The following is a 17,636-nucleotide window of genomic DNA, read 5'->3' on the forward strand; positions in this document are numbered from 1 at the left end:
GATTATAATATACAATACCGCAAAGAAAGAAAGAAAGAACCTGCGTCTATCGTTGCTGCTTTATCTATCTATTAAAAAACGTTAAGGCCTTCATTGTTTCTCACGTTCACCTCCACGCGCCGCTAACTCCCAACCCTCCTTCCTCCCTACTTATCTTACTCTTCTCTACATACAACTATTGATTTATATAACATTTTTCATTCAAAAGCACAAAAAAACAAAGCAACAAAGCAAAAGACTATACAGAACAAAACTAAACTAAATTATATGTAATGAAAACAACAACAAAAAACACAATGATAAAAAATAGAAATTAGAGAAATATTCATAGTACGCATCAATTTTTGACAAAAGGAAAGAAGAAACATCCTTTTTCTCTTTTTTTGTAAAGGTCTTTTTTTCTGGGTTATATGAGATTAGAATATAAGAAAAGAAGAAAGAAAACTCATCATGGGACAACTTTTTGATATCCACCAAACGCTTTGTTTACCAAAACAACAAAAAAGAAAAAAAAAAGATAAGAGAGGAAGGATTAGACGGCAACCTCAACAGGCTTTCCGTTAGGCTTCTCCTGAAGACTGTCGAGCAGCAGGTAATCGCGCTTCTCGATTGAGCCGTTCGCAGGCAATCTGGTCGAGTGCATGAGGTACTGATCGACTGCGCGAGCGCACTGGCGACCTTCCTGGATACCCCAGACGATAAGCGACTGGCCGCGACGGCAGTCACCGGCAGCGAACAAGCCGTCGTCGATCTCGTAGATCGAGCTCGCGTCCTTCTTGGTCTCGATCGTACCACGGCCGTCACGCTTGACCTCGAGGTTCTGCGCCTCGGGGCCGACGAAACCCATCGACAGCAAGACGAGGTCGGCGGCGAAGAATTGCTCGGAGCCGGGGACCTGTGCCATCTGCCAGCCACCAGACTCGGTGCGCTTCCACTCAACACGAACAGTGTTGATGCCCTGTAATAAACTCATTAGTAACTGTACAGTAGAGAGAAAAAAAAAAGAGAAAACATACCTTGACATTGCCTTCACCGTCAGAGACGAACTCCTTCGACATGATGCAGTACTCACGAGGATCCTTGCCGTAGTGAGCAGTAACCTCCGAGTGACCGTAGTCAACACGGAAGATACGCGGCCACTGCGGCCACGGGTTGTCGCTCGCGCGCGTCGCAGGCGGCTGCGGAAGCAACTCAAAGTTGACGACCGACTTTGCGCCGTGGCGGACAGAGGTTCCGATACAATCGTTACCGGTGTCACCACCACCAATGACAACCACGTTCTTGCCGCGGATCATCTCGGCGACGTGGTCCATGTTGCCGTCGAGCAGGGCGGCGGTGTTCATGGTCAGAAGCTGCATCGCAAACATGATGTTGTTCAGGTTGCGGTTGGGGATGTTGAGGTCGCGAGGGATCGTCGAGCCGACGGTCATCACGACAGCAGCGTTCTCCTCACGCAGCTGCGACACAGTCACGTCCTTGCCGACAGTGCAGCCAGTCACGAACTTGACGCCCTCGGCAGCCATCAGATCGGTACGGCGCTTGACAATCTTCTTGTCGAGCTTCATGTTGGGAATACCGTACATCAACAGACCACCAAGACGGTCGGCGCGCTCGTAAACGGTGACCGAGTGGCCAGCGCGGTTGAGCTGATCGGCAGCAGCAAGACCGGAAGGTCCAGAGCCAACAATCGCAACAGTCTTGCCGGTGCGGTGCTGCACAACGTGGGGCTGGATCCAGCCCATCTCGAAACCACGGTCGATGATCGCGGCCTCGACAGACTTGATTCCAACAGGGTCCTCGTTGATGCCCAAGACACAGGCACCCTCGCAAGGAGCAGGGCACACGCGGCCGGTGAACTCGGGGAAGTTGTTGGTCATCAACAGACGGTTGAGCGCATCCTTCCACTGGTCCTTGAACACGAGCTCGTTCCACTTGGGAATAATGTTGGAGATCGGGCATCCGGTATCCGACTGGCAGAACGGAACACCGCAGTCCATGCAGCGCGCGGTCTGGAACTTGAGCTCCTCCTCGGTCAAACGAGTCGACAACTCGGCCCAGTCCTTAGTACGCGTCTTGGGGTTGCGGTACTTCTCCGAGCGACGCTTGTACTTCATGAATCCCTTGGTCTTGTCAAGCGCAACAAGCTTCTTCGAGTTGCGGTCCGCAGCAGAGGCATCGAGAACAGAGTCCTCGAGATCCTGCAGCCTGGGCTCCTCCTTGGCAGCGGCCTCAACAGGAGCATCCTCCATCACAACCTCGAGAGCAGACGGGCCAGGCGAGGCCGAAGGCGACAGACCAAGAGCAGTCAACGGGTCAACAGCCTTGAGCGCAGCAGCCTTCTTCGCAGCCTCCTTCTCCAAAACAAGCTTGTAGTCAAGCGGCAGAACCTAAAACGAGTTAGTTTTGAGTTCTGTAAAGAGGAATATAAAAATACACACCTTAACGAAGCGAGGAAGGATGCGGTTAAAGTCCTTGAGAACGCGATCGGCAATGGTAGATCCAGTAAAGTGTCTGTGATCCTCCAAAAGACCGCGCAGGAAGGCAACCTCAGCAGGGTCGCTGACCTCAGAGAGCTCGACGAGCTCCATGTTGACCTTCGGCTTGAAGTCCTGCGCCATGTCGAGAACGTAAGCGATACCGCCCGACATACCGGCCGCAAAGTTGCGTCCGGTAGGACCGAGGACGACGACGCGGCCACCGGTCATGTACTCGCAACCGTGGTCGCCGACACCCTCGACGACGGCGATGGCGCCCGAGTTACGGACAGCGAAGCGCTCGGCGGCAACACCGCGGAAGAAGCACTGGCCGAGAGTGGCACCGTACAAGCAGACGTTACCAATCAAGATGTTCTCCTCGGGCTTGAAGACCGAGTTCTTGGGCGGGTAGATGACCAAGCGACCTCCCGACAAGCACTTTCCGACGTAATCGTTGGCATCACCCTCGAGGTCGAGCGTGATTCCGGGCGCGAGGAAAGCACCAAACGACTGACCGGCCGAACCAGTCACGTTGACGTGGATAGTGTCGGTGGGCAGACCCTGCTCGCCAAACTTGCGCGAGACGCGGTACGAGAGCGTGGCGCCGAGCGCGCGGTCGGTGTTGATGATCTCGCACTCGACCTTGGAAGGCAAGCCCTTCTCGAGCGTGACCTCGGCCTCGTCAATGAGCTTGTTGTCAAGACGATCGTAGAGATGGTGATCCTGCTTGCGAACATTGCGAGTAGCAACGCCAGGGCGCAGAGCGTGCGCGGGCGTAAGCAGGGGCGACAGGTCGATGTTGGCAGTCTTGGTCGTGCGCAGGTCCTCGCGGACCTTGAGCTTCTCGGCGCGACCGACCATCTCGTCGATGGTGCGGAAGCCAAGCTTGGCCATGATACCACGGAGCTCGTTGGCGATGTAGTAGAAGAAGTTGATAACGTGCTCGGGCGTTCCCAAGAACTTCTTGCGCAAGTGCGGGTCCTGGGTAGCGATACCGACCGGGCAAGTGTTGAGATGGCACTTGCGCATCATGATGCAACCCATGGCGATAAGGGGCGTGGTAGCGAAACCCCACTCCTCGGCTCCGAGCAAGCACGCGATCGCGATATCGCGTCCGGTACGGAGCTGACCGTCGGTCTGGACGATAACACGTCCACGGAGGTCGTTGAGAACAAGAGTCTGGTGCGACTCGGCAAGACCGAGCTCCCAGGGAAGACCAGCGTACTTGATACCGGTCCAGCGCGCGGCACCGGTACCACCATCGTGACCGGAGATCAAGACGTGGTCGGCCTTGGCCTTGGCGACACCAGAGGCGACGATACCGACACCGACCTCAGACACGAGCTTGACAGAGACGCGAGCGCGCGGGTTCGAGCACTTGAGATCGTAGATGAGCTGCTTCAAGTCCTCGATCGAGTAAATGTCGTGATGGGGAGGGGGCGAGATCAAACCGACGCCAGGAGTAGAGTGACGGGTCTTTGCGATCGACTCGGAGACCTTGTATCCGGGCAACTCACCACCCTCACCGGGCTTCGCGCCCTGCGCCATCTTGATCTGGAGCTCGTCGGCGTCCGACAAGTAGTAGGAGGTGACACCGAAGCGGCCGGAAGCGACCTGCTTGATGGCAGAGCGCATGGTGTCGCCGTTGGGCAGACGCTGGCTGCGCTCGGCGTCCTCACCACCCTCACCAGTGTTTGACTTTCCTCCGAGTCTGTTCATGGCAAGGGCGAGAGTAGAGTGGGCCTCCATCGAGATCGAACCATAAGACATGGCACCGGTCACGAACCTCCGCACGATCTCGGTCCACGGCTCGACCTGGTCGATGGGCACGGCAGTCGACGACTCAAAGTCAAAGTCGAGCATACCGCGCAGAGTGCAGTTCTTGATCTGCTCGTACTCGGCCTTCGAGTAGGCCTCGTAGGACTTGTCGTTCTTCGTGCGCACGGCGTCCTGGATGTTTGCGATCGAGACGGGGTCGTTGATGTGCGCATCACCACCGTCACGGTAGTGGTACTCACCCGACTCGGGCAAACCCTCGGGGCGGATGACCTCGCGCGAGGGGTATCCGCGCTCGTGCAGGGCAAAGGCGTCCTGCGCGATGTACTCAAAGGTGATACCCTTGATACGGGTGGCAGTGCCGGCGAAGCACTTGTCGACGACCGAGTTGTCGACACCGAGGGCCTCGAAGATCTGGGCGCCCTTGTACGACTGCAGGGTCGAGATACCCATCTTGGACATGACCTTGAGGATACCGTTGTCGGCCGAGTGGATGTAGTTGTCGATGACCTCGTCGTCGGAGAGCTGCTTGCGGAGCAAGTTCTCGTGGTTCATGCGCAGCAGGGTCTCGAACGCGAGGTAGGGGATGATGGCATCGGCACCGTATCCGAGCAAGACGCAGAGGTGGTGGACCTCGCGCGCCTCGGCGGTCTCGACAAAGAGAGCGACGGTGGAGCGCAGCTTGGACTTGACGAGGTAGTGGTGGACGGCACCGCAGGCGATCAAGGCCGAGACGGCGATGCGCGAGGAGGAGAGGTTGCGGTCGGAGAGCATGATGATCTTGTGGTCAGCCTCGATGGCCTGGATGGCCTCCTTGCAGATGCGGTCGACGGCGCGCTCGTAGCCGAGCAGGCCCTCGGAGCGGTCAAAGGTGATGTCGATGGTGCCGACGGACCAGTTGTGGTAGGCCTTTGAGACGTTCTTGATGGCCTCGAGCTGCTTGAGGTTGAGGATGGGCGAGGGCATGTAGAGTCTGTTGCACTGCGACGCCTTCATCTCGAGAACGTTGCCCTGGGGACCGACGTAGCAGTCGAGCGACATGACGATGGCCTCGCGGATGGGATCGATGGGAGGGTTGGTGACCTGCGCAAAGAGCTGGCGGAAGTAGTCGTACATGAGACGGGGCGCCTGGGCGAGGCAGGCAAGCGGGCCGTCGTTACCCATTGAACCAAGGGCTTCCTTGGAGTCGGAGGCCATGGGCGCGAGCAAGAGCGAGACCTGCTCGAATGTGTAACCGTTTGCGAGCAGACGGGGGTCGTTCTGGACCTTGATCGAGAAGTCGATGACGGGCTCGATCGGGATCGACTGCGCGGTGACCTTCTCGATGACGGAGGGAATGGTGAGCATGTTTGCCTGGATCCAGCCCTTGAAGTCGAAGCGCGAGGAGATTTTGTTTTTGAGCTCCTTGTCGTCGACGATGCGGCCCTCGACGGTGTCGACGAGGAGCATGCGGCCGGGCTGCAGACGGCCCTTCTGGATGATCTTCTCGGACTCGACGGGGATGGTGCCGACTTCGGACGCGCAGATCATGCGGTCGTCGTCGGTGACGTAAAAGCGGCAAGGACGGAGACCGTTACGGTCGAGGTTGGCACCGCAGTATCTGCCGTCGGCGAAGGTGAAGAGCGCGGGACCGTCCCAGGGCTCCATCAAGCAAGCAGCCCACTCGTAGAAAGCAGCCTTCTTGGGGTCCATGTCGGGGTTAGTCTGCCAGGCCTCGGGGACCATGAGCATGACGGCCTCGGGGAGGGAGAGCACGCCGTTGATGGTGAGGAGCTCGAGGACGTTGTCGAAGGCGGCAGAGTCGGAGCCACCTTCTTCGATGATGGGGTACATCTGCTCGAGCTCGTCGGCGAAGAGGTCGGAGCGCATGAGACCCTCGCGGGCGCGCATCCAGTTCTTGTTACCACGAAGGGTGTTGATTTCACCGTTGTGGGCGGCCCATCTGAGAGGCTGGGCACGGTCCCAGGAGGGGAAGGTGTTTGTCGAGAAACGGGAGTGGACGAGGCAGAAGTGAGCCTCGAAGTCGACGTTCTGGAGATCGTGGTAGTAGTTGTAGACCTGGACGGGGACGAGCTGGCCCTTGTAGACGATGTTCTTGTTCGAGAGGGAGCAGATGTAGAACCAGTTGTGGAGGCCGATGGTGTGGGTGGCGCGCTTGCGGAGGACGTAGAGCTGACGCTCGAAGCGCTTGAGGTCGAGCTCAGCCTCCTGGGGCTCGGTCGTCTCGTCACCGTAGAAGGAGCGGAGGACGACGAAGGGCTGGAGGATGAGAGGCTCGCGGGAGAGCGCAGCGGGGCCGAGGATGGAGGAGTCGCGCGGGACGGCACGCCAGCCGAGGACACGGAGGCCGAGCTCGTTGGCGATGGTCTCGAAGGTGGCGCGGGACTGGGCGAGGACCTCTGGATCGGACTTGAAGAAGAGGTTACCGGTGGCGTACTGGCCAAGGGGAGGAAGCTTGAGGCCGGAGGGGATCTCAAACTCCTTGACGAAGAAGGCGTGCGGGATGGAGCACATGACGCCGGCACCGTCACCATCGCGAGCGTCGGCACCGACGGCACCACGATGGGTCATGTTGCAGAGGAGGGATTTGGCTGGGATAGTTAGTGTGAGTAGTAGAGAGATAGTGCAAGAGAAGATGAGGAATTACCATCAGAGACGATCTTGTGGGAAGTGACACCCTTGATGTTGCAGACAAAGCCAACACCACAGGCGTCCTTTTCAAACTCGGGATCGTAGAGGCCCTGCTTGGTGGGGAGGGTGCCGGCCCAGGACTTGTTTGCCGGGTCGGCGTTCTCGGGATAAGGGAAGGCGGAGGGGGAGTAGTCATCCACGGGGGTCTCAGCCGTGGAAGGCGCAGAGGAGGTCACTCCATGGCCCATTGTCTGAGAAGTGAGGAGATGTGAGTAGGAGGAAGAGAGAGAGTGAAATGAAGAAAAAAGTTTCGGCGGTGGAGAGAGAGAGAGAGAGAGAGAGAGAGAGAGAGGAGGGTATCGGACTTACAGTAGCAGCAGCAGACGTAGAGCAGGAGGCAAACGAGGAGGTTTGGATAGCAGGCTGCTAGACTGAGACAAGGCTGGGAGTGGAGGAGAGGGAGGGAAGAGAGGAAGTAGGTAGGGAAGAGGAAGAGGAAGAGAGAGAAGAGATGGGGAAGAGGAGAGGAAAGCGGGCGGCGAGAAAAAAAAAAGAGTCGAACAGGAAAAGGCTCAGGCAGCGGAGCGGGCGGACCGAGCCGATTATCGCAGAGTTGGGGATCGGGGGGCGGGTGGGTTGTATACTGATCAGCCGTACGATCAGGACCAGAATAGGGAGATGACTTCGGACATCTCCAGCGATTGCTTACGCTGCCGTAGCAAGAGCAGATGATACTACGACTGCCAGAGATAATGCTACTGCTACACTACTCACTGCATCTACATCCACAAGAGAAGCAGGCATTGGAAGAGCGGGGAAGAGAAAGGAAGAAAATTTGCAGCGTTGAGCAGAGGCAGGTTCCGAGGCGGGTTCTGTCGTATCTGCGATATCGGCTGGAGCCCTTGCCCTCGGTCACGTGGATTCCGAGTAGCCGGCCAATGGCGCAGAGTGCATTTGGCTGCGGTTGTTAGGGGTTGGAGTGGGGACGAGAGTACAGAGGGTGGTTAGTGGTGGACCCGTGTTTATGGACCACAACAACACGAGTCAGAGTCATCGCGAGTCATTGCCGGCCGGTGCCAGCGCAGACGATTACTCATTCAGAGAAGAGAAGAGAAGAGAAGAGTTGTGTTGAGAGTAGAGATGACAGCACATCGATATGATAGTATAATACAATACAACAACAACACAATACAATATAACAACAACAACAACAACAACAGTTATAACAAAGCATTCTCTCCCAGCCATCGATGTCGATAAGCCCGGCGAATCGCCGCCGTTCTTAGTAATCCGCTCCGGCTCAGTCCGGTCACGTGTGTTCAGCTCCGGTTTGCTCCGAGTCCGCCCCGTGACTGCTTTTCTGCTTCTGCTCTCTTCTGCCCTCTGCATCGTCTCTATTGAGCAGACCCCATTGGACTGTGCAGTGCAGATGTGCAGTGCAGATGTGCATGCAGATACGGCAATCAACAAACAATACAGAATACTTAACTAATCTCCCGTAGTCTAACCTTCTTCTCTCTTCTCTCTCTCACGCCTCGCCGCCTCGCTCAGTCTGCGTCTTCCATACTCTCACTTCGAGCTGGCTCTTCCTGCGCAATACTGCTGCAGCGATCACGAGGCAATACCCATGCTCTGCATCTAGCCTTTTGAGTACGGTGTATTCAGTCTATTGCTTGGATCCATTGTAATTATAGGCTTGAACATCTAGTAATCCATACAACTTCATTATGTCACGACTGCCGTCTACAGTAATATTACTATATCAACTATCCATCACTACACTACCACCACCACCACCACAGCAACTCTAACTGAACTCCCCTACAGCCAATCCAAACCCCTCCGGCGGAATCTCCTTCAGCGCCGACGTCCGCGCATAATCCACGCCCGCCGCATACACAGTATTCCCCCACCACGGCAGCTTCACCTGCGGATACTGCAGCGCCGCAAAGATAATCACCCCGCCAAACGCAATCCCCGCCGACAGCCCCGACGTCAGAATGTAGTTGTACTTTGTCCACCACGCCACGTACCGTCGGCGCACGTAGTACATGAAGAACCACGAGAAGTACAACCCCGGGATGTAGTACACCAGATTGTACGTCGAACCCCAGAAGATCGTGCCGTATCCAATCAGCGGCAAATCAAACCACTTCCACCGATTCTTGTACTTCAACCTCAACAATCCAAACGGCACCGCGACCACCGCCCCGATCCAGAACGCGTTCTTCAGCGCGGGATACACATCTCCCAGCACCCGCTTCGGATTGATAATCCCAAACATGATCGCGTCTGAGTACACCGTCCGCGCAAACGCACACACAAACTTGTCCTTCTGCGTCGTGCTGCAAAAGTCCGTGACCGAACTAAACAGCGCCTCCACCGCGCCCACCGAGCAGAAACACTGAATCAGCGTCGCCAGACACTGCGCGCGGAACGTCGCCCGCTGCGGAATCCGCGCGTAATGCGCAATCTTCTGGTCCCCGATAAAACTCTCGGCCTGGTCGTCGATATTGTATCCCCACATCCGCACAACACAGTTCGTCACCGCGTTCCCCGGATCCATGTATCCCGCCAAAATGACCGAGAACGCACCAAACCCCATCGACGCGCCCGTGCGCGACAGCACCACCAGCGTCGGCATCAGCATCCCAATGTTGAACAGAAACACCGCAATCACAGTCCAGATCGGGACCGTCGTCGGCCACGCAAAGATCGCCGCAAACCCGGTCCCTACTCCAACAACAAAGATCGCAATGTACCACCAGTCCGGCACCTCCGCGTACGCAGACATCAGCGTCGAGTGCGGGTCCTTGAAATCGTCGAGCGCGTTCCGCCGCGGGTGCCGGATCGAGGTCCACATCATCTGCAGCGTCTCCCACAGCAGCTTGTACTCTGAAATCACCACATACACAAACGTGCACGTGTACACCGCCCACAGCCCGCCCGTACCCACCACATTGCCCGCAGACATGTACGGCGCCGAATAGCTCCGGTACAGGCTCTCGTCAAACTTATTGTTCGAGTCCATGATCCGCGACAGATTGTACTCGTTCCCAAACGAATCATAAACAGAATTGACGTTCATCGGCATGTACGCCGTCCACCGGTGATTCCGCCAGTACAGCACCACCATCACCAGTCCCGTCAGCACCACCCCAATGAACTTGTTGATGAACGCAAAGAACGGGTACACAAGCGGCGTGCCGTAGTTGATCACCGACCAATCAAACGTCGGCACCGGATTCACGCCCAGCCCGAGATACGACCCCGTCGCCATCGCCAGCAGCTTGTTTTGCGGCGCGATCCACGTCATCCAGTTAAACACACTGAGCGCCTTGAACAAGAAACTCGGCACGAAAAAGTAGAAAAACGACGCGACAAAGGTGATGTAGAAAAACTTTTGCCGCGAGATCGTCCAGCCGTGGACAGAGGTCTTTGTTTCCTTGACCACCAGCGCGCGACTGAGCGCGAGCGTCGGCAGCACGTTCGGAAACACCGCCTTGACGGGGAAAATCACGAGCTTGCGCATCAAACCCGCGAGCCCGTAGCCAAAGAACAAGCACGAGAAATTCATCGTCCACGCAAACCCAAAGCCAACCCACTTGTAGTTGAAAAAAATCGGGTGCCGGAGCGCGACCACCATGCTCATCCAGTTCGACGCCTGCGATCCCACGTTCACCATGATCGTCGCCAGCATCTGCTCCTTGATATTCCACGGTCCGGGGTTGAGTGAGTACCGCGTCCCGCGGAAGACAAACCCCCAGTCCGGGAGCAGCTGCGCGGCCTTGCCGGTCGGGAACAGCAGCAGTTGGATGACGGTCGATTTCAGACTCAGCGCGGGCTGGCGAAACGTGAAAAACTCGTTGATGAACGCACCCACGCCGACCCACGCCGCGCCAATCACGTACGCGCGAATCGTCTCGACAGGGATGGTAGGATCGTCGAACGGGTCCGTGACCGCGCGGACCTCGGGGTAGGGAGAGTGGAAGTGGATGACAGTCGCCTCCAATCTCGCGTCGAGCTCGTACGTCTCGTAGTCTGTCCCGTACGCCTCGGGTCCTTCGACCAACAGCTTGATCTTCTCGTACGTCGAATCCTCGAAATTCACGTCGCCGTAGTGATACTCCACCGCCTCCCTCAAGATCTCGAGCGCGCGCTCAAGCGACGTCTCCAGCATCCGATCATACAGATAATGCGACGCGCGATCGGCAAACGGATCCTCGTCGCCGGTATCGCCCGTGCCGTTCATCGCCTTGAGCCGCGCGACCACTTTGTCGCGGTGCTGCGCGTCCAGCGAGCGGATGTCAAAGTCGAGCGAGGTCGCGCGGACATTTGCGGCTAGTTTTTCGTGGAAGACGTTGGCGTCGTTGGAGGCGGAGGAGGAGAACTCGAGGTCGTCGTCGTCCTCCACGACGTTTGACGTCACGTAGACGCGGGATTGCTTTTTCTCGTCGTAGGTCGACATTGCGAAAAAGTGCTGAAGCAGCAGATGCAGAACAGAACAGAGACAGAGGAGGGAGAGTAGGTGATATATACAGCTTGACTCATGCGGTATCGGTATCAGGTATCTGAACAAATGCAGTATCAAGATAGTGGGGGGGTACCTCGGCGACGGAGCCGAGCAGGAGAAGTGGATGTACCGCTTATCTCTCGAGTCCACTGACGGGGCTTAGCAGCCCCTCTCCACCTGCTCCAACCTAGCCTCTGTATCAGAGCGTCAAAGCAGCAGAGCACCAGCGCAGCACGGACGGGGACATTTCGCCATCTCATCGCTCAGAGCGAGCATCGCAGAGAAATAGCCTACTATAAAGCACAGACCTACCTCTTCATCTCCATCCTATCAACTACATTTCAACACCCTGCCCAGCCTGCGCTCATAATTCAATTTCCAATTAAGACAACATCAAGCATCGTTAGCGGCTCAAAACCGACCTGCTATCGCTCGGTGGCTTCTGCGCGGCAGAGGGTCTCATGTCGGTCGATAAGGCGGCGGGATGCGGTGCAAATGCAGACAGGGCTTGATGATACTATGCGTGTTGCTTGTCTTTGCCGCCGCCCGGGAGGACGGCGGAGGCGGAAAAAGCCAGTGCTGTACTCTGAGGTCAATCCATACATTCAATTGATAAACAGTAGAAAACTGCTGTACTAATTGCCCAAAATTCAATTAATCGAAGAAGAGAGATACGAGATAGCACTCCCTGCTGCGCCGTTGCTTTAGACATTAGACTATCTGAGCCTGTCAACTCCCAGCCCATCCTCCCCTCCTTTCCGACGTCAACTAATTACAGCGCTAACGATTAAATACCTCGAGCCAACTCTTTCCGCCATCATCCGCGCGCGATGACAACACCTCACCTCAGCGACCGGAAAGAACACCCGCCGTTGTTGGACTAGACGATAAAAGGTACCCACTACTTTTCCTCGTATCTATTCCAAATCCCAGGGCCAACGTATCCACAAAAAGCGCAGTAACAGTTGTATTGAAACACAGCAATACTCCTTCCTCCCAGCCGTCTCTATCCTATCTACTCTACCATTTAAACTCAAAGCAGACTGTCTATCACCCATGGGGAGGAAGACGTACGCGGAGCGTACACTCGTTTTTTTGATGGTGGATGATCTGCGGATGTTGGTTAAAGCGAGGATTTGAAGAGTACGTGGCGGCGTCGTGCTTTGCTTTTATTGCAGAGGTATTTCCATCTCGCAGTGATGATACCTAGACAAATTGTGTAGCTTCCACGCATAAAAAGCCAGGATACGTAATTCGCGGTAGTTGTCAACTCCTTACCAGAAATACAGATAGGACCTCTAAAACGACCATCGACGCGTTTTGTTCCCAGTTTCTCAGCTTACGTCCATCGTCGTCTACTACGAATTTTTTCGAGGACATGTATGCTCCATGGATTCAATTCGTCTTGCATACCGCATCAGACTACAGCCACATACGACAATAATTCCTTCTTCTATTAAAAACTCGTGACTGGGCAGGATCAACATATCAAACTGCCAACTCAACAAGCAATCTTCTTTTTTATCCCAGCGATGAATATGACTCAACAGATCAGATCTCTGCACAGGACCCTCGGTGTATTTCAAAGACATCAGACTACAGCCACGTATCATCAAAAATCCTCCTCCATTAAAAACTCGTGAGCGGGCAGGATCGGCATATATCTGACTGCTAACCATGCAAGCGATCTTCTTTCTTTGTGCCAGCTATGAAATATGATTCAAAAGATAAAATCTCTGCACAGGACTGCTCAGTGTATTCCAAAGACGTCAGAGTATAGCCACGTATCAGCAAAAATCCTCTTCCATTAAAAGCTCGTGAGCGGGCAGGATCAGCATATCTGACTGTCAACCATGCAGGCAGTCTTCTTCCTTTATCCCAGCTATGAATATGACTCAACCCTCTGCACCAGACCGCTCCATGTATCCAAACCACCACCCACCTCAAAGTTCCCAGCTGACCCATGCACCCGCCGCTCCTTCACGCAGAGTTGAGAAGATGTGATGACGAGCGACGTTAAAGTTTGCAGGCGAGGTCGTTGATTGTTGACGATTCTGCGGATTTGACAGGTTGTAAATATAACGGAGGTGCTAGATGTGGTGGGAACAGACGGTTGAACAGAGGGTGCTGGGGTGCTGATCGAGGTGCCGTTCATAGTATGAATTGCTCGATATAGAGCAACTTAGCAGCAGATAATTTCAATTGCAAGTTCTTTGCCGGGAAGAGAATGCTCACAGTTGAGAATGCTGTTCCTCATCATCTCAGCCTCTCTACAAAACCCCACGATCCTCACATCCCACCACTTCCACAGGACCCACGACTCACGAACGCACGCTCCACAGCACTGGACCCAAGTCAAGATTCCAAAATTAGTAAATCAGCGTGATATGAGCCCGCTCAACAAAGCAGCACGCACGCGCCATCAAAACACGCAAAGCAGAACAGACAAAGAGCACGAGTGTGACAGACTATAGACCATATGCATCGCAGAGAATCACAGTGCGTGGACTAAAAAAAAAACCTAAGCTGTCAAATATATATCATCATCCACGCTAGCGAGCAAGACTGCAGGAATACCCGTGAAGTGTGCATATTGTCACATTGCAGGAACGGGTGGGATGTGTTGTTCTCGATGACGGTAGGTCTAGGAATTTAGGGTGCGAGTGCGAGCCCCTGAGTTCGCGTAAAATTGGTGATTACAGCAGATATTAGGTAATAATAGTGAGCTTTGCGGCGGATTATCTGATTGGATTTTGAGTAATTTCTACGAAGTTTGTAGTAATATGATATATAAAAAAGAGGCAAACAGATAGATACCAAAATAATCTACAAAAACGCACAATTCAAATAAGCAAAACGCAGCTTATAAACAACCAGAGCCCAATTTTGAGCATCAAATCACAAACTTGTTCCTTGTGGCCCAATGGCAAGGCGTCCGCCTACGATGTTTATTCAAAGTGAGCGGGAGATTCCAGGTTCGACCCCTGGCGGGGAAGTCATACTTCCTAGCAAAGAGAGATTGTGATTTTTTTTCGCTTCTCCTGTTGCTGTATCTTTTTAAGTTGTTGTTTATATATTTACTGTTTATATGTTTATGTTTACAGACGGAAATAGAAACACTATAAAGCAGTAAAAATAAACAAGACGATCTAGCGAGCCGAGGGGCAGTAAACAGGCACTTTATCGCACCGACGCGATGAGGCGATGCCGCAAAAATTGCTATTACGTCAATGAACATGGACGCGAGACGAAACAGGACGAGACAGACGAAACGAGATGACAGCCGAGCGAAGGAAGAGAAGAAGAGGACTTGCGTATGTGCGCGGGTCGGAGCCTGTGAAGAAGACGCGCGTTGGTCGTGAACAAGAACAGGAACAATACTCTTCTGTTCTTGCTCTGCTCTTCTCTGCTCTTGCTCTATACTCTATGCTCTACTCCTCTGCTCAACCCGACTCGCTGGCTGCGCTGCGCATATTCTCAGCGGTGATCGACCTCGTTGGAATGCGCGCCTCAGCAAAGAACTCGCTCGCTGCCCTCCTCGCCTCCACAAACCAGCACCACCGCGGTTTCTTGACGAGAGATCAGATAAATAAACAAAACAACTATTGTATTCAGCACTGAATTTGGCGCGTAAAACAATATCTAAAATACCATCTAAACATCAACTACAGATAGTAGTCGCTGCAGACGCGGTCGCGTCAGAGGCGGACCCGGTCACTTTGACGGATCACAACAACCGACAGGGGCCGCTTCTTTTGTTTACTTCCCGCCCATCACGCCCGCCCACACCAACCCCAGCAGCATCCGCTTCTCCAATATTACCCACTCTCCTCCCATCCCTTTCCTTTTCTCTTCTTCTTCCTCTTTCTCGCCACTCCTCCGCCTTCCTCCCCTTTCCTCTCTACCTCTGCTCTCCTTCCGGATGGCCTCCGTATATCCTCTCGTCTCTGCCGACGCGACCACGGAGCCTCCTTCCGTCCTCTGGCGCGCAGACGATCAGCAGCTGCAGAAGCAACCTCAAACCGCGGCTCCTTACTCTACCTCCTCCTCCTCCTCCAACACCGCTCCCCAGCCCATCAACGGCGCCAGGCCAATCCTCCACAAAGCCCGTTCGCGTCACTTTGACACCTTCCAGAACAGCAGCATCATCGCAAATTCTTCGTCCTATCCTACCGTGCAGCAGCAGCAGCAGCAGCAGCAGCAGCAGCAGCAGCAACAGCAGCAGACCTACGACACCACCCAGTTCGATCAGTACCCGGTCTCCAACAACGTGTTTGCCGACATGGCGCGTTTCGAAACCCAGCGGTACCATCATGACCCGTCAAACAGACTGAGCATGTACGCCGCCGCGCCGGCCTATGATCCGATCCACATCGCGTCGCAGCAGCAGCAGCAGCAGCAGCCCGTATGGAACCCGATGCCCATGAATCTGCGTGCGCCTGCCAATAACTATGTATGTTCTACACACTCTCCTCGTTCATAACTTGAATACAGGCTAATTACTCTCTACAGCAATGGATGGAACCCTCCCCACCCTTGCTATCAAACGATTTCCAAACCGTTCCCCGGCTCGCGCAACCGGTCTACCCTCCCCCTGGCAGCATCTCCCCCACGCGTTCCGACACCATGCCGTACTTCAACGTCGTGCCGACCTACACGTCGCCTACCGAATCAGACGACTACATCCCGAACGCGATCGTCATCAAAAACATCCCTTTCTCCGCGCAAGTCGACGACATGAACGTTCTCTTCAAAGAGCTCGGCCTCGAGCTTCCCTACGCGTTCAACTACCATTTCGACAACGGCGTCTTCCGCGGCCTCGCGTTTGCAAACTTCCGAAACACGACCGACACCGCGAAAGCGATCGCGGTCTTGAATGGATATGAATACTGCGGCCGCAAACTGAGGGCGGAGTACAAGAAGATGCTGCCGAAAGAAGAGCGCGACCGCGCGGAGTTTCAGAAACGTGTCCGGAGAGGACAGTTGGAGGAGCAGCATAGACAGCAGCAGCAGCGCGAGCAGCAGGGGTTTGCGCCCATCAGTGCGCCTGCGCAGAATAGCATGAGCGGCATGAAAGAGAGTGCGTGTACCTTCTTGATATATTCTTAATTCGTTTACGCTAACAACATCCAGAACTCAATGTGAACATGAACGACGCCGGCGTGCGCCGGATGTACGACCAGATCTTGTTCTTCACCGAGCGCAACGATCCGCTCGAAGAGCTCAACTTTGAAAATCTCCCGCAGACTCTTCGACGCGCGGTCCACTCGATCGCCTTCTACTTCAAGCACGGCCACATCTCGTCATCCGACGGCGAGCGCGTGATCATCTACAAGCGCGGCAACCCGAAATTCCAAAACAAAGCCGTCATCACGCAGATGCTCAATCAGCAGCAAGGCATCACGGCCGACGACGACGACATGAACGCGCTCAGATCAGGAGTCTACGCGCCGCTCCCGCAGAACCCCACCAGCACCGCCTCCGCGCTGCTAGACTACCTCCCGCAGCAACCGACCGCGACCACGCAAAAGCCGCGATCACCCGTGCGCTCGCTGCGCAACACAAAGTCGTTCGCCGATATCCGCTCGTCCAGCCGCGCGGGCGCAATGTACTCGCACCAAAACTCGAGCTCGAGCAGCATCTCGTCGGCGTACAACAACCACCGCAACTCGACGGTGGTGCCCGCGATGCCGGACATGGCGTCGGTGCTTGCGCGCATGTCGCTCGCGGACATCAGACTTACTGCGCGGCAGCAACTGGCGTCCGAGCAGACTGCTAGCGTCGAGTCTGCCGTTCGTCAGACGCAGCAGCAGGCACAACAGACGCAGCAGGCACAGCAGGCACAGCAGCAGGCACAGCAGCAGCAGCAAGCTCAGCAGCAATCGCAGCAGCAGGCGCAGCAGTCGCATTTCAATATTGGCATTCAGAACGACATATTGCTCGAGTGACCGCACTTGACCTTGTGACTCGTTTCCTTATTTCTTTCTTGCTTTCTATTCATATTATCTCCTCTCACTCATCGGAAGCGAATCGCAACCGACGACGTGAAGTGCACGATCCCAACGACCGAACAAAAAGATCTTTTATTTCTTTCCGACTCATCTCTTTTTTCTACTTTTTTTCTCGGCTCAAAATCCTCAGAACTTGGCAAACGATGTTTATCTCTTTTGGCTCTGTAATAATAATTTATGGATGACGGTGACGATAACGATTACGACGGTGATGATTCCAGGCCTTTTCAT

At 54.8% G+C, this 17,636-nt stretch overlaps 3 protein-coding genes and 1 non-coding gene across 4 annotated transcripts; 2 read left to right on the forward strand and 2 right to left on the reverse strand.

Moving 5' to 3' along the window:
* Positions 1-178: 178 nt before the first annotated feature.
* BZA70DRAFT_282877 (uncharacterized protein) lies at positions 179-7,273 on the reverse strand (the record flags this gene model as incomplete). The annotated part of the gene is made up of 4 exons (XM_064913354.1): positions 179-958; positions 1,017-2,387; positions 2,439-6,841; positions 6,898-7,273. Coding segments are annotated over 4 exons (6,438 nt in total), but the record flags the coding sequence as incomplete, so codon positions are not given.
* A 1,206-nt stretch (positions 7,274-8,479) lies between these two features.
* Positions 8,480-11,584, reverse strand: BZA70DRAFT_69340 (putative oligopeptide transporter). Its single transcript, XM_064915332.1, has one exon. The coding sequence runs from the start codon at positions 11,347-11,349 to the stop codon at positions 8,689-8,691; it is 2,661 nt and encodes an 886-aa protein (XP_064766634.1). The 5' UTR covers positions 11,350-11,584; the 3' UTR covers positions 8,480-8,688.
* Positions 11,585-14,303: 2,719 nt separating this feature from the next.
* Positions 14,304-14,390, forward strand: BZA70DRAFT_t72. Its single transcript has one exon. It is a non-coding gene; the product is annotated as a tRNA-Arg (tRNA).
* Positions 14,391-15,169: 779 nt separating this feature from the next.
* BZA70DRAFT_296937 (uncharacterized protein) lies at positions 15,170-17,342 on the forward strand (the record flags this gene model as incomplete). The annotated part of the gene is made up of 3 exons (XM_064914546.1): positions 15,170-15,847; positions 15,907-16,474; positions 16,528-17,342. Exons 1-3 carry the CDS (start codon positions 15,317-15,319, stop codon positions 17,340-17,342), a joined length of 1,914 nt encoding a protein of 637 aa, XP_064766635.1. The 5' UTR covers positions 15,170-15,316.
* Positions 17,343-17,636: the final 294 nt, after the last annotated feature.

This window comes from Myxozyma melibiosi (genome assembly GCF_037950935.1).
Source record: "Myxozyma melibiosi strain Phaff 52-87 chromosome Unknown BZA70scaffold_11, whole genome shotgun sequence".
NCBI lineage: Eukaryota > Fungi > Ascomycota > Lipomycetes > Lipomycetales > Lipomycetaceae > Myxozyma > Myxozyma melibiosi.